The following is a 25603-nucleotide window of genomic DNA, read 5'->3' as shown; positions in this document are numbered from 1 at the left end:
ACTTGCCAGAGATATTTACCACCATCGTAAAGTCCAAAGTAAGAAGGAATTGCTATAAATCAGAGTTCTTAAACTTCTTCATATGTCCTGGGCCTTCTATGGTAGAATGGTGAACTCTATAGACCCCTCCTCAGAATAAGATTTGTTGTCTCTATAGATAGAATGCCAGGCATGGAGCCGGGAAGACTCTTTCCTGAGTTCAAATCTGGCGTCAGACAGTAGATGGGTGACTCTGGACAAGTCACTTAACCCTGTTTGCCTCAGTTTCCTCCTAAAAGGAAGCTGGAGAAGGAAATGGCAAACCACTCCCCCAAATTTAGAATGTGAGCTCTTTGAAGAGATGGAGGACACTCGGAGGAAGAGAGGCAAGGGGGGTGGGCAGAGGAAGAGGGGAGAGGGGAGAGGGAGGAGGGAAAGGAGAAAAGTGGTGGGAAGCGGGGGAGAAGAGGGGAAAGAAGGAAGAGGGGGAGGGGAAGAGAGAGGAGGCAGAGGAAGGGGAGAGGTCCAGAGGGAAGGAGGGGGACGGGAAAGAAAGGGAGAGGATAAGAGTAAAGAGAAAAGAGACGGGAGAGAAGGAAAGGAGAGCGAAGAGGAGGAGGAAAGGAGGGGAGAAGAGGACTGAAGAGGAGGGGGAGGGTAGGGAGTAGGGGAGCGAGGGGGGGGAGAGGAGGGGGAGGGGAAGTCGCGGGTTCGGGCGGTGCTCGGCGGCCATGTTAGGCACCCGCCGCGGGGCCGGGCCGCCTGGGCGCGTGTGAGCGGCCGACAAGCGGCCCCGCCAGCCCTCCGCCCCGGCCGGCCGGCCTCCCTCCCCGGGCCGCCCCGCTCTGCCGCCTCCCTCGGGCGGGAGGCCCCGAGCCCGCCCTCGCCGCTGCCGGGCCGGGTCAGGGCGGCCTCCCGGGTCCGCGACAGGTGAGTGAGCGCGGCGGGGCCGCTCGAGGGGGCGCCCGCCCCGCGCCCCGTGCCTCGGGGCAGAGGCCGCGGCCGTCCATCCACTTGCCCGCCTAGGCTCTGGTCCGGCCACGCCGCCGGGCCGGGCCGCGCCGCGGAGGGGGCGAAGCCTAGGCTAGGCCGCGCATCCCCGGCCTCGCCTTACCCCGCTGGCCGGGCCACCGGCCCCGGGGCCGCCCTGGACCAAATCCCGCCCCCCGCTGCGGAACGCAATGCCCATTGGTTCACGGGATGGCGAGGGACGGGCGGGATTGGTGGCCGGGCCTCAGGGGCGGGCGTGATGGGCAGGGAGGCAAACCCAAAGTTTCTGGTGCTCTGAGATTTGGCGAGGAATCAAAGCTGGAAGGGGACATCTAGGCCAGTTTGGGGAAACTGAGGCTCAGAAAAGTAAAGAGATTTCTCCAAGGTCACCGAGTGAACCAGCACTCGAATCTAATTTAGGGCTCTTTCTATTAATGCCGGCTGCAGCACCTTCATTCATTCCCTAATAAGGCATTTATTAATCACCTGGGTAGTGCTTTGTGCTGGGTTGATTGACAAAGTTTAGTAAATACAGGACTCCTGTTCCTATAGATCACACAGTCTAGTAGGAAAATGAGATCCATAATGAAATCCAGGATATATATATATATATATATATATATATTTTTTTTTTTTTTAATCGGGAGGAGGGGGGAGCCTGGTAGGTATAATGCTGGGCCTGGAGTCAGGAAGCCCTGAGTTCAAATACAGGCTCAGATATTTACTGGTCGTATATTCTTGAGCAAGTCGCTTAACCCTGTTGGCCTCAGTTTTCAAATCTGTAAAATGGGCTGAAGAAGGAAATGGCAAACCACAACAATATCTTTGCCAAGAAACCAACAAATGGGGTCACAAAGATTCGTACATGACTGAAAAAATGACAAAACAACAACACAGTGTTTTTTTAATAGACACATCAGAAAACTGGAGCTGGCCTCCCAAGGAATTGCATTCAAAACTACAAGCTACAGAAAGGGAAAATAAGTTTTTTAAAAGCTAGCTAGAGGGGCAGCTAGCTGGCTCAGTGGTTTGAGAGCCACGCCCAGAGACTCCTGGGTTCAAATCTGGCCTCAGATAGATGTTTCCTGGTTGTGTTACCCCAGGCAAGTCACTTAAACTCCATTACCTATCCTGTACCACTCCTCTTTTTTTTTTTTTAAACCCTTACCTTCCGGCTTAGAATCAATACTATGTATTGGTTCTAAGGCAGAAGAGTGGTAAGGGATAGGGAGTTGGGGCAAGTGAGTTGCCTAGGGTGACACCACTAGGAAATATCTGAGGTCATATTTGAACCCAGGACCTCCCATCTCTGGGCCACTGAGCCACCCAACTGCCTTCCCCTCATAAACTCTTCTGTCATAGAACCAATACACAGTATTGATTCTAAGCCAGAAGGTAAGGGTTTAAAAAAAAAAAAACAAAAAACAAGGGCAGCTAGGTAGCACCGCAGATAGAGTGCCAGTTCTGGAGTTGAGAGGATTTGCATTCAAATCTGGCCTCAGGTACTTCCTAGTTGTGTGACCCTGGGCAAGTCACATAACTGCAGTTGCCTTGCCTTTCTGTCTTAGAATTGTTACTAAGAAAGTTAGGATTTTTTAAAAATAGTCACATTGCCTGTGAAAGTAGCTATCATCCTTGAAAGCAAAAGGTCTTCCTCTCCCTTTAGGAAAGAGAGAGGTCTGGGATTTAAGCACCAAATCTTTGTTTTTTTGCTCCCTGGGGAATCTACCTCCCAAGCTTAAAAGTACTGAGCTTTCCAAAAGGAAGCAACTATATTAGAGATTTGCTGGGGTTTCTTGTAATAAGGGCTTTGAAAAAATCATTTCTGTTTTCTGGAGTTCTCTTTCTTCAATAAAATCAGTGTTAGCTTAGTAATCTTTTTTTCCCCCCAAGCCCTTACCTTCTGTCTTAGAATATTACTACTAAATATCTGTTCCAAGGCAAAAGAGTAGTATGGACTAGGCAACTGGGACTGAGTAACTTGCTGGGGGGGTCACACAGGTAGGAAGTGTTTGAGGCCAAATTTAAAGCCATCTCTAAGCCTGACTATCCACTGAGTCACCTAACTGCCCCTTAGATCATCTTTAAGAGCCCTTGTAGCCCAGAGAGCCACTTTAGAAACTGGAAGTTAGCTTTAAAATCATCACATCTAGCCCTCTACTTGTATAGATGAGGAAGGTGAGAACCAAAGAGGGGAAAAGACTGTGCCCAAGGTCACACAGCTAATTAGTAGCAGAGCCAGGAGTGAGCCCATCTTCCTATCTTGAATTCAGTTCTCTTTCCTTTTATGTTTCTGTTCCTGCTGCTTTTTCTCTTCTACTTTCCACCTCTCTTCTCCCTGTTACAGACAGGCAGCATAGGGTAGTAGAGTCAGGTCTCAGAGTCTAGAAGACTTGGGGTCCAGCCCTGTCTTTGGTACAGATGTGGCAGGAAAAGGACATGCAACCCCAACTTAATTTTTCAGCGTCCCCACTCATTCTCGTAAGCCACCAAACAGTTGCCAATCTGTATTAGCTGAGGGTTTTCTTTTTTTTTTTAAATCCTTACCTTCTGTCTTGGAATCAATACTGTGTATTGGTTCCAAGGCAGAAGAGTGGTAAGGACTAGGCAGTGGGGGTTAAGTGACTTGCCCAGGGTCACACAGCTGGGAAGTGTCTGAGGCCAGGTTTGAATCTAGGACCTCCTGTCTCTAGGCCTAGCTCTCAATCCACTGACCTACCCAGCTGCCTCCAAGGGTTTTCTTAGAGGGAATGAAAATCAGAGAAACTCACCGATGAAATCACAGAAGTGTACCCTTCCCCCAGTTTATTACACTGTCAATCCATCACTAAACTCATTATTTTCTTCAAAATAACTTACTTTTTGCTTTAGTAACAACTAATACACAAGGACAAAGGTTAGGCAAATGTAGTTAAATAACTTGCTAAGGGTCCCACAGCTAGGAAGTGTCTGAGGTCAGTCTTGAACCCAGATTCTCTTGACTTCAGGCCTAGAGCTCTGTCTACTATGCTACCTTGGCTACCCTGAGATAATATTTTTAAAAGCACTTCATGCAGTGCCTAGCATATAGTAGGTGCTTACATGTTTATTTCCTTCCCTTCCCTATTGAAGACTCAGGAAACCTTTGAGTTTCTTCCTAGTGCCTAGCACAGGACTGGGCCTATAGTAGAGACTCAGTAAGTTTGTTTATTTATGTATTTATTTTTTATTTTTCCATGTTTACAGGATTCATTTTCTTTCCCTCCCTTGTTCTCCCACCTCCCCTACCCCTCACCCCCCGCCCTGGAACTGACAAGCAATTCCATTGGGTTGTACAAATGTTAACACTTATACCTATTTCCATATTATTCATTTTTGCAATAAAGCAATCATTTAAAACCAAAACCCTGAATTATGATTCAGTAAGTTTAGTAATGGAAGCAGCTAGGTATCACAATAATAAAGTGCCAGGCCTGGAGTCAGAAGTTCCTGGGTTCAGACACTTCCTAGCTGTGTGACACTGGACAAATCACTTAACCCTGATTTCCTAGCCCTTGTTGCTCTTCTGTCTTAAAACTGATACTAAGACAAAAAGTAAGGTTTTATAAATAAATAAAATATTACCTCATTTGGTCTTACATAGAGTAAGCCTTTATTAAGCTTTTACATTGTACCAGCCATCATACTAAAGTGCTGGGTATACAAATACAAGTGAACATGAACAGTGTCCACCATCAAAGAAATAGTTGACACTTAACCTTGGTTTACAAATTGCCTTACAAGCATGTTATTTGATCCTTACCATAACCCTGTGAGGTAAATACTATTCTGATCTCCATTTTACAGATGAGGAAACTGAACCTTAGAGAGCTTAAGTGACTTACCTGTAGTTGGTCAGTCAACTAATAAATGTACGAGGCAAGATCTGAATCTGGGATTCTTCAGACTCCTCAGTACAGAACACTTTCCACTCATCAAGATGTAGCAGAGGCCAGTTGGCACTAGGTGTGCTTTGCAAAGGCCCAGGTAATAGGGTCAGAGGGAGCCTCAGGAAAAGGTGATACATGCCTGGGAGCTGAGGGAGACAAGGCTTTGAAGAGAAGCCTTGAGGCTTGCACTGGGGCTAAGTCAGGCAGGATTTAGGTTGAGAAGATGAGAAGCATCTCCTCAAGAGCCACCAAGCAAAGGTGACAGGAGTGGCCCCAGGGGCACTGAGGAGGCAATGAGCCTGGCGAGGAAAGGAAGGCTCAGGACATCTCAGTATGGTGGAAACAGCACTGGATTAGGAGTCAGAGTTCAGATCCTAGATCTTCCATTTAAAATGTTCAGTAAATACTTGTCCTTTTTCTGAGCCTCAGTGTGTCTAGATGAACTTTGAATCCTTGTAACTCTACATTGCATAATATCTACAATAACTGGATGGCCTTGAATATTATTCAAAGGCATTGAGACAATGTCATGGGCATTTGGGGAGCAATGGGCAATCAGACCTTTAGAGCTGGCCATTTCCTTCATTTTATAGGTGGGGAAACAGGCCCAGAGAAGGGAATTCACTTGCCCAAGTTTACACAAATAGTAAGTAGTAGACCTAGGACTGGAATCTGAATCCTTTTTTAAAATTATTTATCTTTTTTCTTTTAATCCTTACCACCTGTTTTTGTATCAATTCTAAGACAGAAGAGCTGTAAGGGCTAGCAATTGGGGTTGTGACTTGCCCAGGGTCACATATCTAGGACATGTCTGAGGCCAGAGTTGAGCCCAGGACCTTCCTGACACTATCTACTGTGCCACCTCGCTGCCTCAATCCAGAATGGTATTTCTGTTGCACTATGCTTAACAGGACAGGAACGGGATCAGAGCTTGTTTTAGGGGCAGAATCCAGGAACTTGGTGGAGGTGGGGAATGGAGAGAGGGAGAGAGAGAATGTGTGTGTGTCTGTGTGTGTGTGTGTGTGTGCATATGTTTGTGTGTTTTAAGAGGCTCCTAAAAGGTTCCAGGTGCAAAGGTATGTAAACGTTGTTTAGGACTTCCCTAGAGAAGCACTCATCCAGGCCCTGGTTCAGTCTGAGCTACATCGAGGCAGGTCCCACCCCTGATGTTTGTGTACCGGTACTCAGGAGTAGAGGAACAGGAGGGGGATGGGGATGCTGGACTGAATCACTGCAGGACCACTGGGGCTGTACAAGCTCAGAGACGCAAGGTCTAGTCATTGTAGAAGACATAAAAACCTTCAACCCAAGGCCCACAGTGGTAGGAGAGTTCAGCTGCTTCCCTGTAATTCATCCAACTGGAGGCAGATCTTTATTACTCACTTTCCTATTCACAGTCCTATGTTAGACCCTGCAGGGAAACAAAAAAACTAAGTTCTAAACATGACATCAAAAAATATTACCAAGCAGTCTGTGCTCAGGTTTCAGTGGGAGAGACTGAACTGTCAACTCTGAGGAAGCTTAAAAAAAAGACGTGGTGCAAACAGCACTGGGTTTGGAGTCAGAATCCCTCAGCTAGAATCCCAGCTCTGCCACTTACTGCCTGTGTGAACTTGAACAAGTCACTTCCTTTCTCCAACCTCAGCTACCTTCATTGATTGTAAAATGAGGCAAGGGTGGGAGGGGAGCTGATGCTGACTAGAGGGATCAGAGTTAAGAGAACAGCTGGCAGGGGCAGCAAGGTGGCAAAGTGGATTAAAGAGCCAGGCCTAGAGTATGGAGGATCTGGGTTCAAATGTAACCTCATTCACTTCCTAGCTGTATGACCCAGCGTGAATCACCTAAACCCAATTGTCTAGCTCTTACCCTTCTATCTTAGAGTTGTTTCTAAGACAGAAAGTACGGATTTTAAAAAAGAGAGAGAAAACATTGACACAGTGACCACAGCACATAGGCACCAGCAGACAAATCAACACAATGGCCATTCTTGACCCTTGGAGAACTGATGGTGAAATATACCTCCTCCTTCTGTCGGCAGGATTGCCTTTGCAGGCTGTATGGTCTAGTCCAAGAAATGCTACTTAGAAAGATCTGGATTTCAATCCCAGTGCCAAGCTTAGTAAACTCTGAGACTACTGGAGATTACCCTTCTGTCTTCCATTTTCCTCATCTATAAAATGGAGATAGTAATATTTGCCTTACCTATTTCTCAGGACTACTGTAAGGAAAAACTTTGTAAATGTAATCTATACTTTAAAAATTATGTAACAAGTTCAGTGTCCTTAGAACCTCCTCTTTTTATTATTTGTATATAAAACTTCATGTTTGTGGATTAAGTTTATTAATAAAAAAGAAAATTTAAAAAATTTAAACTTTAAAGAGTTTTCAAAATGCAAGCTATTCTTCTTTTGGACTCCTCCATCTCAGTGAAAGGATTCAACCTGCCTTGTTGTCTGATGCCAGGAGCTGAGCTCAGCACAGCCATGGCCCAGGAGACCAACCAGACGCAGGTGCCCCTGCTGTGCACCACAGGCTGTGGCTTCTATGGAAACCCTCGAACCAACGGCATGTGCTCTGTCTGCTACAAGGACTTCCTCCAGCGGCAACAGAATAGTGGGCGAATAAGCCCCTCAGGTAAGGAGTCCTAGGGAGGGAGGGTAGGCACATCTTTTCCTTACACATTCCTGGTAATAGGTAATAAGTAGGCTGCCAAAATCAGATGGATCAGAAAAGTCAGGTAGATGTTCCTAAATGTCTGGAAAGGTTCAGGGGGTCCTAGTGGACTACTCTTTCAGAAGAAGCCAATGTGACATGGCAGCTAAGCCATTTCCTGACACAGAAACCCATTTTCTTAACAATAACACTTTTCCTGATAATAACTGTGCATCATGGGAAAGTACCACAAACTCTCAATAACTCTTGCAGGTGGCCCAAGGGGAAAAGGAGAGACACGGCAGATTAAGAGTAAGTAGACTGGGGTGGTGAGGTGGTCCAATGGATAGAGCCCCAGCCATAAAGATGGGAGATTCTGGATTCAAATCCACCCCAGACACTTCCTAGCTGTGTGATCCTGGACAAGTCTCTTAACTCCATGTCCAGCCTTTGTCTCTCTTCTGTCTTGGAATTGATAACTTAATATCAATTCTAAAGGTAAGGGTTTAAACAAAAAATAAGTCCCTAATAGGAACTAGTGCATAAGAGGCAGTGTGAAAGATACCTGAGATGAGCCAGTTAGAAAGTGAGGATGGTTAGGGAGCAGATGGAAAGTGGGTATTTGCAGGATGTCAGAGGTTCGAAATGGAGGATTCTTGGGAATCTACAGACATTGAGAAGGGAAGGAAGGGTCCTTTGTGAGCTGTGCCATTGGGATGGGATGGAAAAAGCCCTGGAGAGCCAGAAGACCAATTGAAGGAACTAGGCATGTGTAGCTTAGAAGAATTCAGTGACTTGTCTGAGGACATCCAGCTGTCAATGTCAGAGGAATTTGAAGCCAGGTCTCACCTGATCACTGTCCACTGTGTTAAGCTTCCTCTCAGAAGAAAGATTAGAATTATTCTGTTTAGCTCTAGAGGACATATCTAGGAGTCAAGGGGCATTGCAGAGGCAGATTTTGGCTCAACATAAGGAAAACTTTAATAATAAGAGCTATTGGGGGCAGCTGGGTAGCTCAGTGGATTGAGAACCAGGCCTAAAGATGGGAGGTCCTAGATTCAATTCTGGCCTCAGACACTTCCCAGCTGTGTGACTCTGGACAAGTCACTTAGCCCCCATTGCCTAGCCCTTACCACTCTTCTGCACGGTATTGATTCCAAGACGGAAGGTAAGGGTTTAAAAATAAAAAGAAAGAAAAATAATGAGAGCTATCCTAGAGGGCCATTGGGAGAGGGATCCCCAGCCCTGCAGGGCTTCAAATTGAAGCCAAATGATTAGGCATTGTCTACAGGTTTTGTGTGCTGGGATATCTCCTATCACCAAGGCACCTTCCTTTCTCCTCATTAGGGATCTTAGCACCGTTACTCATTTCTCCAGCACTTTCAGGATTACAAAGCACAATTCAGAAGAGTGTCGATGTCAGTTCTGCCACCACCCTTTTACATAGGAAAACACTTGAGGCTTTAGAAGATGGAGTTGCCTAAATGAGACAAATGGGTGTTGTGTGTGGTCATCTCCTATGGAAGAAGCCAAGTCCTGCCCAGTGCCTTGTCTTAAGAGGGGCCTCATCCCATCACCTTCTCCCTGTCCTTTGCCACACCTGCTACAGAGTATTTCCAATTACTACCACTTCCTAGAGTGGGGCTGTGGCCTATTTAAAAAGACCTTGGGTTTGGGGCCCAACAGCCCAGAAGTCCTAGCTTCCACCCAACTGGGGGACCCTGGGAAAGGCCTCTGGGGCCCTCATCTGTGAGATGCAGATGATTGTTGGACTCTAGGGATCCTGAGTTGGAAGGCTAGAGATGTTAGCAGCTGCCTCTGATTCTCTGTTAATTACTCCCTGGACTCTAACAGAACATTAGGATAGTCAAGGAGATCTAGGCCCCTGGGTGTAGAATATAGTCAGAATAGTGATTGAAGTGTGGGCAGAGACTTGGTTTGGAGGCTCAAATCTGTACTGAATTGGTTTAGAGAGCAGTATGCTATTAGAGGGTACAAGATATAACACAGGGTGATTGTGAGTCTAGCTTTTCAGCAGTGTAGAGACAGTGACTACTGGGGCTGGTAGAGCCTGGCACCCTCTGCCATTCTGGTGCTGGGTCCTGCTGCCCTCCTGTAACACAGTTTGGGCTTTTGAAGGATGTGGAAAACAACAAGATGTTCTATCAGAATGGCAGTCCTGAGCCCCCCAATAAAATCCACTTGGCAGTAGGCGGGACAGGGGTGTTGATATTTTGTAAACCAACTCAGAACTAGGAGAGGGTTTGAAAACAGTGAAAGTGGGGGTGTCACAATGACCATACTTGTCAACCTTTAGGGGTTCTTGTGATAGAAAAAGGGGTTTGTAAATGTTAAAAGGCTGTGCAAATGTGAGATATAGTAACAAAATGAAGAACAGTCTGGTCATTTGGGCCAGTGGAGGGGAGGCCTGGGAATCAGAACATCTAGGTTTTAATCCTAGCTCAGACACTTAATATTTCTAAATCCCCAGGTTCCTCCAGAGAAGCCCTGGGCATGCCACTTAATCTTTTGTGAGACTCAATTTCCTTATCTGTAAAATGGGAATATTTTCCCTATATCCTTCACAAGGTTGTAGTAAGGGAAGTACTTTATAGACCTTAAAGATTGCTGGTTTTCCACAGTAGCTAGGACAGCAGTAGTGGCAGTGGTATGGCAAGAAATGGACTTCAGTTCTGGCAGTATAAGGAGCAGCAAAAATTCTGGTTGTCTGAAAATCACCTCTTGCCCCAGCAGTGGAGGAAACTTGAAACATCTTTTTGTAGAAACAATTGCAAGTGGTAGTCAAGTCTGCCAGCTGGCCTACAGAAGCCTTCTTAACCTAGAATGCTAACCGAGGGTAGGATTTCCCATTGTTTCTGTGGAGAAATGTGTACCAAGCCTCAGCTGGTCATTGAGAATGCCAGGCAGCAGCAAGGGAGTGGAGTGTGTCTTGGAATCAGGAAATGTGGGTATACTTATTTATCAAACAAGGAAGTTAGGCTAGAGGATGACTAAAGAATCTGCTAGCTTTAAATCAAATGAACTTTGACCTCAACCATAGCATAGCTGGTAGGAACATCTCCACCTACCTTGGTGGGTTCATAGAACCTTGAAAGGTCAGAGCAGGTCCTTAGAAAGAAGGCAGTAGTGCGACATGACAGGAAGCTCATGGCTTTGGCCCTGACCACCTTTGGGTCCTTCAGCAGATTCATGCCCTTTCCAGACCTCAGTTTTTTCTCTTGTAAAAGGGGGAAATGAAGGAGTTAGATTGTAAAATGAAGGGTGAAGCTTTCAAAGTCCCTTCTATCTCTAAATGTTATGATCTAATACTTAGCCTCTTCTTCAGTAACAAAAGCCCAATGCCAAGATACATCTGGTGCTTTTTCAGATATCTGTCTGTATTTTCACTCCTAGATCTTCTCTATTTTGGAAGGTACTTAAGGCTTGTTTTGTTTGATTGTTCTCCAACTCCCCTTGGCATCACCATTATGGGCACTGACTGGAGAGAGTCATTTGACCCTGTTGATACTCCTCTAGTCCCTTCATCAAGATTCTCACCTTTCAGTGGAATTTTGTCTTGTCATCACGGAGTGATACAATTCTTAGTTACTATTACATGATTTTTTTTTTTTTTGGCTCTCTTCTCCATCAGGACATGAAACTGCCTACCCACCCTTCTCCCAAGGTATCTCTAAGTTAGCAGTCAATTAGCCAGTGGTGATTATTGAAGAGAGCATAGAACTTGGGAGGCAGAACTAGACTGCCACTGACCTTGACTGTGAACATTGGTGGGAGAGAGAGAGGAGGTGCAGAATATAAAAGAACAAGGCCCTGATGGCTGGACTATTAACAATAATCTCCTAACCTGTATTCTAGCTTCCATTTTCTTTTTCTTCATTCCTCCTTCACATAGCACCAGAGTCATCTTGTTAAAGTTCTGTCCTGATCCTCTCCCTCTCCTTCTGAGCAACCATTTATTAAAGATCTACTACTTGCCAGACACTTGGGATATGGTGGGGGGGGGGGGCAAGTCCCTGCCCTCAAAGTGTTTATGTTCTATTAGAGAAAATAGCACGTACACGTGTAAATATGTAAAATAAACACCATAATTTGATGGGAGGGAGGCATGAAGGTATGGACCTAATGTTATTTCAGATGAAGAAACTGCTACCCAGGGACAGGTAGAGGGGGTAGGTGTTTACTCCCAATTCATGGCTCTTTCTGAAATACCTTGCTGGCATCTCATTCACTCCTTCTGGGACCCTTCTTTGCCATCCTATACTTTGATAATTGCAAAGCAGTTATAGGCAGGGCTAATGTAGTCCTCTAGCTTGATTTGTGTTTTTGACTAGAGGAGAGAATAATATGAGCTTAGTCTGTATCCCTTGCCTACACAATCTTAGAGGGCTTCTGGCTGCTTAAGGAGGTACATAGCTGGCCCTAACTGAGTCTCCAGGGATGCTATATGTCATAGAGGACTCAAATGCCCACAAGATCCCAAGGCCTTTGCCATTCCTGCTATCCCTACCAAGATTTTAGAGATCATCCAATTCAATCCCTTTATTTTACAGCAAAATCTTAGATGGCAGGGATCAAATCCAATATTCTTCCAGCCCCTAAAGTGTCCATTATAATACTAGGCACATAGAGTGGGGCCAGCCACCTCCCTTCTATCTTCAAGTTCTTCAGGGCTGAAAAGTAATGGGATCTGGGCCCAACCTGGAAACTGATCTGACCCTCTAGGACCTGATTGTGTTTTATCCACAGTAGCCAGCAGCCCCAGTCCTGCTGCCCTGGAGACCTTCCCTGTAGCATATGCAGAAGAGGCGGACCCTACACCTGATGATGTCTTGGCCAGGTGAGCGCAGTGTTACTGGGTGTCCTATCCCTATGTCATCCTTAGTCCTATGTCCCCAACCTCCTGGCCCAATCACTGCCTTTCCCAGTGATGTTCTCTATCACATTCCATGATTCTGCAAGATCAATTTGCTGATTGTCTCTTATCTGCTCTCTGATATGTAATATCTTGATGGGCCCCCAGATCGAGCTCTCAGACTCCTGTAACCCACCAGATGACAGCTATGAGCATATCGAAGGAAGATAGCCAAAGCAAGACAGTCAGTTATGCCCAGTCAGATGAAGCCATCTCTACGACTCCCTCATCAGGTAATGATGACCCAGAAGGACTAAAGTCCAGAGAGATCATTTGAGGTCTTGTAATACCCAAGGGATTGGCAGACTTCAAAAACATGGAGTCATAGGAGTGTAGAACTTGGAAACCATCCAGTCCAACTTACTCATTTTACCACTGGGAAAATTTAGGTCCCCAAAAAAGATGTGACATGTCCTGGGTCATTCCTCAAGTAAGATGGAATTAGAAACTGGAACAACTGATGCCTTCTAGTATAATTATATATTATATATAAATGAACCTCATCTTATAGATGGGAGAACAGAGAAACCGTGACTCAGGATAAGTAAGTAATTTGCTGAGAGTTACACTTCAAGTTCATGGCAAATGGCAATGCCAGGACCCAGTGCCCTTAGATTCCCGACTCATGTCTCTTTCCATTATATCATACACTCTCCTTCCAGTACCTAGCCCATAATAGACGCATATTGGAGAAATGACTACTGCTTGGTAGAAGTCTTCAGATATTTGAAGGACTCATGTTGTTCACAAGATGAAGGGATTAGACTTATATTGTTTGACTCTAGAGGGTCAAAGTTGCAAAAAAAAGGTAATTCAGGCTTGATGTCAGCAAAAACCATCTAACAATTATTACTGTCTCAAAGTGGAATGTACTACCTCAAGAGAGGGTGGGTTTCTTTTTTTTTTTTTAACCCATACCTTCTGTTGTAGTAACAACTCTAAAACAGAAAGGAAAGAGTGGAGCAAACAGGATTAAATGATTTGTTCGGGGTCACAGAGCTAGGAAGTATCTGAGATCAGAATTGAGCCCTGATCCTTCCAACTCTTAAGTTTGGTGCTCTATCCACTGTGCTACCTACATAGCCACATAACTTGGCTTTCCTTTGTTAGAACTCTAGTCAGAGGCTGAACGTTAGGTACAGGCAATTGTGGGAATTCCTCTTGGCTCCAGGTTGGCCACCAAGGTGCACACATTTTGTAATAACTCTATGGGACTTTGTGCTATTGGCCAAAGGCTTTTGCAAAACTTCCAGAAGAAAATAAAATACCATGCAATATTCAAACTCTAAAGCACAGAGACAAGAAAAAAGTTTGCCTGATTTCTGCCTTAAAAGAATATTAATTAGCCATCATTAGAGCTTCGCAAGTACAGGGTAGTAGAATGGAAGCCTCATGATTGGGGACTGTTTGTTTTTGTCTGTGTCTCCCTAGCCTCTCAAGCTTCCCTGCCCAGAGCAGCTGCTTAAGGATTTGAGGTGTAGGAAGGCTGAGTGTTCATGTCAGAGATGTTGTGAGGTGATTTAAATTTTTCCCCTTTCTAGGGTCAGTAAGACTGGACAGATAGATGCATGGACTTGTAGGCTCTTCCATAGTCTATATCAGTCTATTTTGTGTATAAAAATGTGTCACATTCCCAGAATAATCAGTCAGACTCTCGAAGGTGATTTGATGCAGCCAGTAAGAATAGGGGGTCTGTGTATGCTGTCTGTGTTGTTGCACATCAGCACAGTTTTTCCAAAATTAAATCTTGTGTTTGCAAGAGCTGATCCCAGTTAGCAAATGATCTGATCCAGAACTTAATTGCCCAACTTCAAGGTAGTTGGGTAGCAATTCATTTCCTTCTCGTGAAATCCAAGGAAGTATGAAATAGTGAAAAGAGCATTGGACTTGGAGTTCAGAGACAAAGCAGAGCAGGCATTAGAGACTCCCCCAAGGTCCTCAGACATCTCTCCTGTGGCCCTTCTGTGATAACACTCACTACTCCTACCCAATTTGAAATCCCAACATTTAGCTAGATTAGATAACCAAAGTAGGCATGTTGTCTCCAGACAGTCCCATTTATAAATAATAAATATTGTTTTCTGGATGGGTCTGTGAGCCATTTCTGAAATATGCAGGAAAATTGGGACTTAATTTTCAGTACTTTAAGGATCCATGATTTTCATCAGAGATCTCCTTTTTCACTGAGATATGATGGCTTTGTGATTCAATGAGAAGAATGCTAGATTTAGAGTTAGCAGACAAAGGTTCAAATCCTGGGTTTGTCCCTTATTGCCTGTAGGACTGTGGGTGAGTCATTAACCCTCTCTGGGTCTTGGTTTCCTCACATATAAAATGAGGTTGAACTAAATAGGCATCAGTGGTCAGAAGCTATGATCCAATGATCATAATCCATCCAGCACTTTAATAAATGGTTTGTGGCCCTTAATGTTTGTAGCCCTACCCAGTTTTCTTTAACCATTCCCCCTTGTCTAAATTTTGGTGATGAATCACCCTGAATACATTTTTATCTAATCTTACCTGTTTACATTGTTGTATTCCCCCAGTAGAATAGGTAAGCTCCTTCAGAACAGAACTGTTTATATTTTGTCTTTGTATCCTCAGTGCCTTGCACATAGTAGACACTTATAGATGTTACTTAATAGATGCTTATTAGATTGAATTGATTGGAATAAGTTATTACCAGGCTCATACTCAAAAGCACTTACGGTTTGGTAGAGCCTGGTAGAGTCTGACCTTGTCTGGCACTACCTCTGACAGCACAAAGTCATTTCCAGGACATGCTGAAGTATTGAGGACAGTCTTTAGGGGAGGAAACATTGGTGCTACTACTTTACAGGTATATCTCAAATATGAATGAAGACAACAAACCACAGCAGTAAGTGACTTCATCAGACTACCAAGGGGTCCATGACAGGGAAGAGGTTAAGAACTCCCCTGTCTGGGAATTAGATTCTTTCTAAAATCAAATTCACTCCTAAAGATTGAAGATTGGTGCCCGCCTGAGAGATTCCCAAGAATAGACCTTAGTGCTAGAGGCCATTTACTGAGAGGAATCATACATGATTTGTTGTGGCTAATAATCACATCCTTCAAATGAGCCCACATCTACTTGGAGGGGCAACTTGGTGAGCAGGACCACCCCCTAGCAAACCCAGGCTCTGGATGCTTCTTAGGAAGCAGTACTCTTGCTTGGCCTCACTCTGTGTGTGTCCTTTCTCCTCCAGGGTCTTTGCTCGAGACATCTCAGAGCTCCTCTGAGGAAGAGAAATCGTCTGAAAAATCCAAACCGAAAAAGAACCGCTGCTTTGCTTGTCGGAAAAAAGTGGGTCTGACAGGTATGAGCAGAAGGCCCTGGCAGAGTCCCTGCAGGACTCTGTGTAGACCTCTGACCTTGCCTCTAGGAAAGGCAGGCACAGAATGACAGGAGAAGTAAGGTCTGAGCTTTAGGGTGGAAGGAACCTTAGAGATTATCTGGAACAACCCCCTCACTTTATGACTAAGGGAACCTGAGGCCCAGAGAGGGAAAGGGAATTGTCCAAGATCACATAGCAAGTGAGGGGCAGGGGCAGGATTCACATCCAATACTCTTTTTAGTTAGTACTCCATGCTGCATGGTGTTATTTTTTTTAATTTCTTTAGAATGGAGGGAAGGAAATACAACTAGGCTAGGAGGTAGAAACAAGTACAGGTAGAAACAGCCCCTACTGTGGCTCAGTTATTGAGGATAGATGCCATGAGGCCTCCTTGGCCTCTCTGCCTTAGGGCTGATAGAGCTATGCTATTTAAGCAGGGGTGGCTTCTGGCAGTGTTCTAGGAGACTGGCCTTCTGGGGGTAGTAGTAAATACATGAGCTCAGAGAAAAGCAGCTGCCTGGCTGAAGCCTCAGTGAAGACCTTGAGCAGGCCTCTGGTCTGGAGCAGTGCTTTGCTTTGGAACAGTGATAGATTCTTGGACCTTGGAAGGAATTTTAGAGGTTTCTACAAGAAACTACAAACACACCTGAAACTTCAAGAGCTTCAAGGACTGATAGATTCATCTCTGTATTTGTGGGTCTTCTTTGGAAAGGATATCCAGAATCTGGAGTGTGGGTGCTTCCAGATCCCTAGGACCTACCATAGTCTACATAGGAAGGATCCCAACCTGGGCATCTCAAGAACACCAGTAATTATCACCCTTTAACTTGTACTTAAGAAGTTGATTTTTTTTTTTGAGCCTCAGTTTAAGATTTTCTAGATATCCTTATTTTCTCTTACTAGATTAGAACTATTTTTGGATCTTGATTGTCATCCATCATATTATCTATCCCTTCCTAACTTTATGTCATCTTCACATTTAATAAGCATACCCTCTATTCCTTTTGTCTAAAATGTGGATAAAAGTGTTATATACCCCAGAGCCAGGTGTAGATCCCTGGGGCACTCTCCCAAGAGATCTCCAAAGATGCACAAAACCATTAATGGCTACTTTTTGGATCTGGGTTTTCTACCAGTTCCTAAACCTCCCAGCTGTACTAGTCCGTATTCCTCCATTTTTCCTACAAGAAGAATGTAAGAAACTTTGTGAAATGCTTTGTCAAAATCTAGGTAAACACCTGCCAAATAGAGGCAGATTTATAGCCTAGAAACCCTTTCAGCAAAGGGTTTGGTATGAAGATAGCATGTTGAGATGTGTTTCTTTTTTTTTTTTTAAACCCTTACCTTCCGTCTTGGAGTCAATACTGTGTATTGGCTCCAAGGCAGAAGAGTGGTAAGGGCTAGGCAATGGGGGTTAAGTGACTTGCCCAAGGTCACACAGCTAGGAAGTGGCTGAGGCCAGATTTGAACCTAGGATCTCCCGTCTCTAGGACTGGCTCTTAATCCACTGAGCTACCCAGTTGTCCCCTGAGATGTGTTTCTGATAAAACTTTTATCAAGAGAACCTTTGTGATCTTTGCTTCTCTTTTATATATTCAGTTTAGCATATTCTAGAATTTTTCCAGGAATTAAATTCAGATTTACTTATCCAGAATTTACAGACTCTTCTATTCCCTTTTTTGAAAATTTTGATTCAGAATTTGCCATTCTCCTATTCTTTAAGATCTTTCCAAGACCATTGACAGGGATTTGGGAATCATGTTTTGGAGGTTTCTTAGTCTTCTCTATAAGCCTGTTTTAGTCCATCCTTCCCAAGCCAAAAACCATTCTCCTTGGTTTGTTCCGCCTTCCTCTCTTTTGTTCCTTTTCATTGTCCCTTCTGCCCTGAGAATTGGTCCTCCCCCTTCTTTATTCCCCCTCTCTTCCCAATATAGAGAAAAAAACCTTTTTTAATTTTCTTTAGGTTTCCCCACAATTCTCCTTTTCTCTTGAGCTTTATCTCTTGTGACCTTGTGCAGGCCCAGGGCTTTGGCATGCCTTCCTCTTTCTTTCATTCTCTGTGCTCCTAATTCCTTCCATCATCTTCATTCAGTCTTACAGTTGGCCTATGCATTTGCACCAGCCTTTTTAGATAGCCCTCCTTTTTCCACTTCACTGGATCTGTTGTCTCTCTCTCCTGTTAGCAACACTTCCCACCTATCCTGTCTGTCTTTTCTCCAAGCCCTCCAAAGGAACCATGCCCACAGTCTAGGGCAGAAATCTGAAAGATTCTTGTCTAGGCTCTCTTCTTAGAGTGGTCATTACTCTCCAAGATTTCCCTCATTTTCATTCCAGTTTCTCCTTGGAGGTGACAATCAGAGCTAAAATAGCATTTCCCCTTCTTGGTTTCTCTACCTTTTAAAAGTTGAAATGATTATTAAGGCAAGTCAAGAAATCATCAGCTGCTTTGCTTTTTGGCAGAGAGGGAGCTCCAGCGTGGAGGGCCCAGTGTTTGAGTGAGGCTTCAAAGGATGAACTGGAATATGCCAGGTGAAGATGGAAAAGTGGGGCTTTCCAGGAACAGGGAAGAAAGTAATAAGAGAGAGATCTGAGAAAAGAGGGCAACATCAGGTTGGAGAAAGCCTTGAATGCCAGGTAGAGGAGCTGGAAATATACTTAAGCAGTGGGGGCCTCTAAACACTCTGGGAAGTAACATAATCAGACACATGCCTGAGAAAGCAAATTGTGGCAGCAGCACATGAGGGACATGAGTGGGTCCTCATCCAGATGAAGAGGGAAGACAAAGAATGAAGCTTTTAGAGAAGGTAGAGTGCTGAGTCAAAGGGAACTCCAAGGCTTCAGATATGGGGGCTAGTCACTCAGGCAGCAAGCATTGATTGGGCCACTTGGGGACATAAAAGAAAATCACAAACCAGGCTCTGTTCTCAAGGAGCCTGCCATTTAATGAAAAAATGCATATAAACAGCTATATCACATGAGTCATAGGTGGGGTAAATCAGAGATAATCCATAGAGGGAAAGTGTTAGCATACATGGGACTGGGAAAGACTTGGGATTTTACTTAAGCAAACCAAGGAGAGAGACAGATGAGGAAAAGAATTTAAAATGTGAAGTTACAGGCTGGGTAAATAGTGACACCACATAGATAGAAGAAAATCAGGAGCAAAATAATGAGCTTGTTTGGGAACATGTAGAGGACTGGGTGCTGATCCAAGCTCCTTCCCACTTCTGCTTGCTGTGAATCCTGAAGCATGTAGTATCCATTGTCCAGACTTCAGCTGTCTCCTATTCTCCTCCTCCAGTAGGCAGCTCCCCACCCCCAGGAAGAGCCAGTGAGCTCATCACTGCTGAGTGCTTAGCGCTCCTAGGAGACCGAGGTGTAGTTCTATTTTGGGAACCCCTGCACTCCACCAGGGACTCCTGTCAGTTGCTTCCTAAAATCACCCACAAGCACCTTCTCAGTAACCTACTTTTGGCCTGGGGTTTTCTTTCTTGTTTTCAGCATGCAGAAATGGAATTTAGATTCTGTTGAGCTTTCACCCATGTTCTATGTTGAACATGCTAAGATGCTATATGAGTTCTACTTAGGGTAGTCCCCTACTATCCCCTTCCCAAACTAACAAAAAAGGCAAAACAAAGCACCCACAAGGTTCAAACCCCACCTTCTACTGACTGGCCCCACTTAAATGTAACGAAGGCACTTATGGGTCAGGAGGACCTGGCAACCTCAGCTCCATCACTTGTCATCTTTGTGACTGTGGGAAAGTCAAGGCCTCTCCAGAAGAAGCCTGTCTTCCTCAAAGGGCTGTTATGAGGAAAATGTTTTGTATCTTATAGCACTGTAGAGTTGAGTTACTATTATTATTATGAGGAGGAGGAGGAGGAGGAGGAAGGCTGGACCTGGAATCCAGAGTCCTGGCTCAAATTTTGCCTCTATCTCAAAATTGTATGATCTTGTGCAAATCACTTACCATTCTTGTTCTTCAGTTTACTCATCTGTACAATGAACATCATAATATTTGTGCTGCCTGCCTTTAAGCATTGCTGTGAAAAAAGTATCTTACAAAAGTCAAATACTCTAGAAATGTGACCTGCAATTATTATAATACGCCTAGTAGGGCTGAGGAGCAGGACAGAAGCTCCCCAGAGCAGGAAGCAAGACCACAGCTATCCACTTTTTGCTTGGCAGCCTCTTCCTCCGTCATCCCCTCCATATTAGATCTTGAGCAAATCAGTTAACCTTTTGGGGTCTCTTCTTATTCATAAATTAAAAGGCTTCAACTAGACAGTCTGTGCTATTTGCCATTACCATCTACGTCTACATTGAGAGGCAGCTCAGTAGGGCAGTGTATTCAGTCAAAACCCCTAGTCTCTAGTTCTGGTATTGCCACTATTTGGGCAAGTCCATTCCCCTCTCCTTCCCTTTTCCCCTTTCCTCTCCTCCCCATTGGATAGTCAGTTCCTCAAGGACAGAGAAGGAGTCATTTTTCATCTTTGTGTCTTCTCCAGGGCTCCAGATCATCACCTACAAACTAAATCTAATAATTCTTCCTCTACTAGCTATTATACAAGGTTATTGGGAAGAATGGGATCTTTCCATCTCTGAATCCTTTGCTACTTTGTGACAAACCTGAATGTCAACAGGAACAGAAGTTGTTGCTATGTCCACAGTGCTAGACTCAGTGGTAGCACTCTCTCTGGGCCTGAGAGGAGGTTTAGAGGTGATGAACATACTCTTCGGGCAGTTGTGCTGACAGGCATCTGCCTACATGATGTTCCCTGTTCTTCCCTTGCTTGGGGAAAGGGGTCAGCTGGGGTTCCATAGGAATATTGGGGGAGTAGGCTGACTGTGAGTGGGATGAAGGGACTTCATCCAAGCACCTGCCCAGTCAGGCTAGGCTCCACAAGGGTAGAGGTCACTCCATCTCCCAAAAGGCCCATCAGAGGCACGAAGTCTTCCTTGAATTGAATTCATTTTGTCACTTTGTCATTAGGAATTGTCTAGTACATCCCCATTCTAATTTGGGGGAATTTTCAACAGACATAGCTTGAGAAGCTGGATAGAAGGGTCTATTATCTGATAGGGATCCCATTACATTAGGCTTGGTCAGGGATTTCTCTTCTTCTCATTCTTGGCGTGAATCTGCCACTCAATCTTAGTCCCTATATTTATGGGATAGGTAAAATGCTCTAAAACAGCACAGGCATAGTCCAAGTAAAGATCCCTTTGTGATCTGTGGTGCTGTAGCTTCAAGCCTGGCTTCACTGGTTAACTGTGATCCCAGTTTATGTTTGGAGTCCATGTCTATTGGACCATAAAGGGGATCACAAGACCACAAGTTCATTTCTGTTATTGGCTACCCAAACCTGATTATTGCAATAATAACTTATATTTATGCTGTGCTTTAAGTTTTTCAAAGTGCTTTACAAACATTATCTCAACCTCACAACAATTCTGGGAGGGAGGTGCTATTATCCCCATTTCACAGTTGGGGAAACTGAAAAAGCAGATTAAATGCCTTTCCTGGGGTCCCATAGCTAATAAATGTCAGAGGATAGATTTGAACTCCGTTCTTCCTGATTCCAGGTACAAGACTATCCACCCAAGCCACCTAGCAGTCTTAAAGAGTTGCATCCTGGCTGTGATACTTACTACTTATTTGTATGATCTTGGTCAGATGCCTCTCTCTGTATCTCAGTTTCCTCTTATGAGGGGTTTGTGTTTCATGGCATCCGAGGTGCCTTCCCCTCTAAATCCTATGATCATACCTTTGATCTGCCTTCAGATTTAATCTGAATTGGATTGAATCAATTGGCAGCTTATCCTCTTCTTCTCTGCCCAGGCTTTGACTGCCGCTGTGGAAATCTGTTTTGCGCCATGCACCGATACTCAGAAAAGCACAGTTGCCCCTTTGACTACAAGGCTGAGGCCGCTGAGAAGATCCGCAAGGAGAACCCCATCATTGTGGCTGAGAAGATTCGAAAGTTGTGAAGTGAGAAATGTGCCCTCCTGTCTCTCCCTGTCCCAGTCCCAGTCCCTCTTAGATCCTTTGGGCAAATTCATCTTCAGAACTCGGACCTGGGCAGCAGGGATTGAGGGAGGAGTTCCTCTGTCCAGATCTTGAGGCTTAGCCCTTCATTGTCAGCCAGAGAACATCTTCCTAACTAACTAGTTGGGCTTATCTGGGAAATGGAGCAAGTCAGAGCATATTTGGATCCTAGCTACTTCCTCCTTCCCCCTAGGCCCTCCTCTTAGAAGGCCAAAATTATTCAGGGATAAAGGCACGAATTGGGAGCCCCCACCCTTCTCTGCCTACCACTGAGGCCCCTTTCCTCTCCGTACAGGCGTGGCATCCCTGAGGGGCACGTTCATCCGTGCCATTTAAGAGGTCCTTGACTCCTCACCCTGAAGCCAGACCTCTCCCTCCAGACGGGGGGGATCTGGCTGAATCAGCTCTGAAGCCATCTCTGGGGTTTGGGTATTCCCCAAGATAAAGAACTCTGCAGCTCGAAAGCCCTTAGACTTGTTTGTGTCCTCTCCCTCCCTGACTCCAGGGAAGATAGTGGGACCAGCTCCCCTCATGTCTCAGCAGGAAGCCTTGCCCTCATTTCTGTATCCCCTCCCTTCCCTTGCCATTTCCCAGGATGTCCTGACTCTCCAAGCAAAGCAGGGGCTTACTTTCCAATGGGCAAGAGTGTCCCCTCCCAACTAGGATTTTCCTGCTGACCACAGGAGCTGTTTATGACCCAGGCATAAGAGGTGCATTGGAGGAGGCCCCCCTCCCTTTCCCCGTCGCTGTCCCCTATGTCCTTCTGCCCTCTACCTACACTCATCTTGCTACCTACGTTCTGCCTTACTGTGCATTCCTAGTTCTCAGGTTTGCATGTCCAGCTCAGACTAGTACCCTGTCTCCCTCACAGGGAAAAATCTCAGAGGAACCTTAGCTTTGTGTAAAGATATTGCTGATAGTTAGCAAGCCTGGGTGAAGGGCAGAACCAGATTGGTGCTCTGATTCAATACTTTCCCCCACCCCGGATTCCTCTTGTAGGCACCCACACCTTCAAACCTGTGTGCCTATGCCTGTGCCCATATCAAGCTGACTCACTTTGCTTTTTCCATGGGAAGCAAAATGTCTGTGCTGAGCATTGGTCCCCACCCCTCCACCCCCACCCCACTCCTGATCCATTGGGTACACAGCCACCTGTCCTCAGGTCACATGGCATCTTGAGTGGATCTTTGGGGGATGGGATGGAGTGGGATTCTTCTTGGTGTTCCCCTTTTCTCCCTGGGAAATCTTTGTGGGCATGCAATCCTGAAAAGCAAACCAGCTTGGTTTAGAGGTGGGGAATGGAGCCCCCTAGTACTGTGAAGGATGAAGGGCCCTACAACCAATTAGGAGAAACCTCCACTAGGGCAAAGGAATAAATATCTGGCTCCTTTGGAGTCCAAAAACCCAGCACCTTAAAAGAGCTGCCTGAACCTCTCCAAGAGGCAGCAGGAGAATAAGTGTCTGGCAGCCCAATTGAATTTTGAATCTAGTTTCTGCTCCTTCCCCTCCCCAGGGAATTGAGTCAGCTCTGCACTGGGGTCTTGGCTCAAATTGGCCCTTCAGGCCCCTCTCAGAGGCCAATGGGCAGTACCAGCCTGCCATTTTCTCAGGACTCCCACAGCTGCCAAGGCTGTTCTGGATTTTTAGTGCTGCTCACTTCCTTCCCACTCTTCCTCTGCCTTCTTAGGCACATGCTCCTGCTTGCCTCAAGCCTATCAACAAGTCATCCCACTTTTTCTGTTTTCACTTCTACTGACAGATTTTATGTGGCTGGACAGGGGCAGCAGTCACAGCCCATTCACCCCTCAGGACTAAACTTTGCCCCACCAGGTATGTCTGCTGCCCCTCAGCCTCTTGACCATGTAGACCCTTTGTAGCCCCAGGGGCTAGTCGGTGGGCTGTGTGGCTTCCAGCCTGCTGCCCCCTCCCTCCTGCTGAACCAGTTTGATCTTATTTTTCTTTTCCCTGTCCCCCAGCATCGTGCCCCACCTATGTAAATATTAATATATTCCGTTTGTCTCCATGGTGTGCTGTGTCTCACATCCAGCTTGGGCCCAGAGGGCAGAACCAGGTGCATTGGTGGGGAAGCTGCAAAGAGGCAGCTTTAAAGTCTCCGTGTATGGAAGAACTCTCATAATAGAGCTGTCCAAAAGTAGAATAGGAACATGGGGACCTTGTGAGCTCCCCATCACTCGAGGACACCATGCAGCATTTGGATGATCACCTATATTGTATAGTATAGAAAGGAATCCTGCTTAGGTAGAGACGGGATTCAGTATCCTTGGAAGTCCCTTGCCAGCTTCAGTGGTATTAGATGTTAGAGAGGAAGCCTCTGCCATTGGTCTTACCAGTGATCTCCCTCTTTCTGAGCCTGGTAAGATAGTTGGCAGAAGTAGGAAGTGACCTGGATTTGGAACAGCTTTTCAACTCCAGTTGAATTCCAGTCCCTAGGGGGTCTTTGGGATCAACTCCCCCTCTCCCCCCCATCCATCAAGGTTAGTAGCTGCCCAGGCTCAGGAAAGTCCTCAGAGGCTGCTGCCTCTTGTTTAACAGGGACCAGTTATGATGGCATTGTAACAGTTCTGAGCCTTAAGATTGGCTAGCCCCATCTGACTTCTTTGGAACCCTCCTGAGGTCCCTTGCAAATGAGGGGGTTGAACTTGATCCTGTCCAAGATCCCTTCCAGCTCTAAATCCCATAATTCTACAATTTGCCGTAAGAGGATTAGAGTAGGATTGTCTAGAAAAAATTTGATACGGTGCCCATACACAACCATACTTCTTCATCTTTGGGAACTCCTCTTCATCCCCCACCCCAGCCAAAATGGCCCATTTGGAGCTAAAATTCCACTTCTGAAATGCTAGTTGTTCTGCCATGGACCAAGAAAGCCTAATAGGAGAGAGGGAGTGAGGAACTCCAGAATCTCATGTCGTCATCTCTAAAGTGAGAGGACCTAAATGGTCTCCAAAGGACTTTCCAGCTCTGTCATTGTGTGTTCTAAGTTTCATCTCAGTTCTGAAAGTTAGCTGTTAGCTAGCATTTTGAGATAGAAGGAACCTTAGAGATCAGATGAGGATACAGACCTGCAGGGTAAAATTACGAAGGCCCTTTCCAGCTCGAACATTATGTTCTAAAGTTCCTTCTGGCTCAAAGTTTGAGAGTTTTTGATAGACTGTAGGACCCCGATCCCAGACTTGCAGGATCTGGGAGAGGAAGAAGGGTTATTGGACATTCTCAACAATGTACCCCCCTCACTCTCCTTACTCTGCTCTCAGCCTTAATATCTGCTTCTCTGGACCATTTACCCAGGTTGCCAGGTACACACAAGCTATCTTCATCCCACACACTAAGAGAGAGTTCACTTTTATTTCCTCCTTTAATAAAAAGTTTCTCAAGCTTGCATATACAACCAAATGGTGTTAGTTCTGCTTGGTGAAATACTGAGTTTTTCCAATAAGTGGTATTTGGTTTGAACATGAATACAGGTTGGATTTAATAGGAAAGAAAATGAGGTGAGCAACAAGGAGGAAGGGAGGGAGTTATGGGGCTGCCTTCACTCTCCCGATCCTGCCTAGAAGCCCCTGGTAGCTGGTGGTGGAGAGCAAAGATGATCTTCCTTCAACAAGACTCCCACACACACAAAAAGAGAACTAACAATACCAGGCAGATGTGTTCAGCCCCCCTCCCTCCACCACCACCTCAAAAATGTGGTTTGATGTTTCCATAAAAGGCAAGA

The 25603-nt window shown here is 45.3% G+C and overlaps 1 protein-coding gene across 1 annotated transcript; it reads left to right on the top strand.

Annotated features, from left to right (window-relative positions):
• Positions 1 to 641: 641 nt before the first annotated feature.
• LOC100018350 (AN1-type zinc finger protein 5-like) lies at positions 642 to 23890 on the top strand. Its single transcript, XM_056822193.1, has 9 exons — positions 642 to 909; positions 5471 to 5523; positions 7305 to 7511; positions 7803 to 7841; positions 12297 to 12387; positions 12571 to 12695; positions 15690 to 15800; positions 21661 to 21810; positions 22163 to 23890. Coding segments are annotated over exons 2-8 (723 nt in total). The 5' UTR covers positions 642 to 909; positions 5471 to 5522; the 3' UTR covers position 21810; positions 22163 to 23890.
• The last annotated feature ends 1713 nt before the right edge of the window (positions 23891 to 25603 follow it).

This window comes from Monodelphis domestica, chromosome 3, assembly GCF_027887165.1.
Source record: "Monodelphis domestica isolate mMonDom1 chromosome 3, mMonDom1.pri, whole genome shotgun sequence".
Lineage (NCBI taxonomy): Eukaryota > Metazoa > Chordata > Mammalia > Didelphimorphia > Didelphidae > Monodelphis > Monodelphis domestica.
Note: the sequence above shows the minus strand (reverse complement) of the source record. Positions and strands in the feature narration are given on the sequence as shown.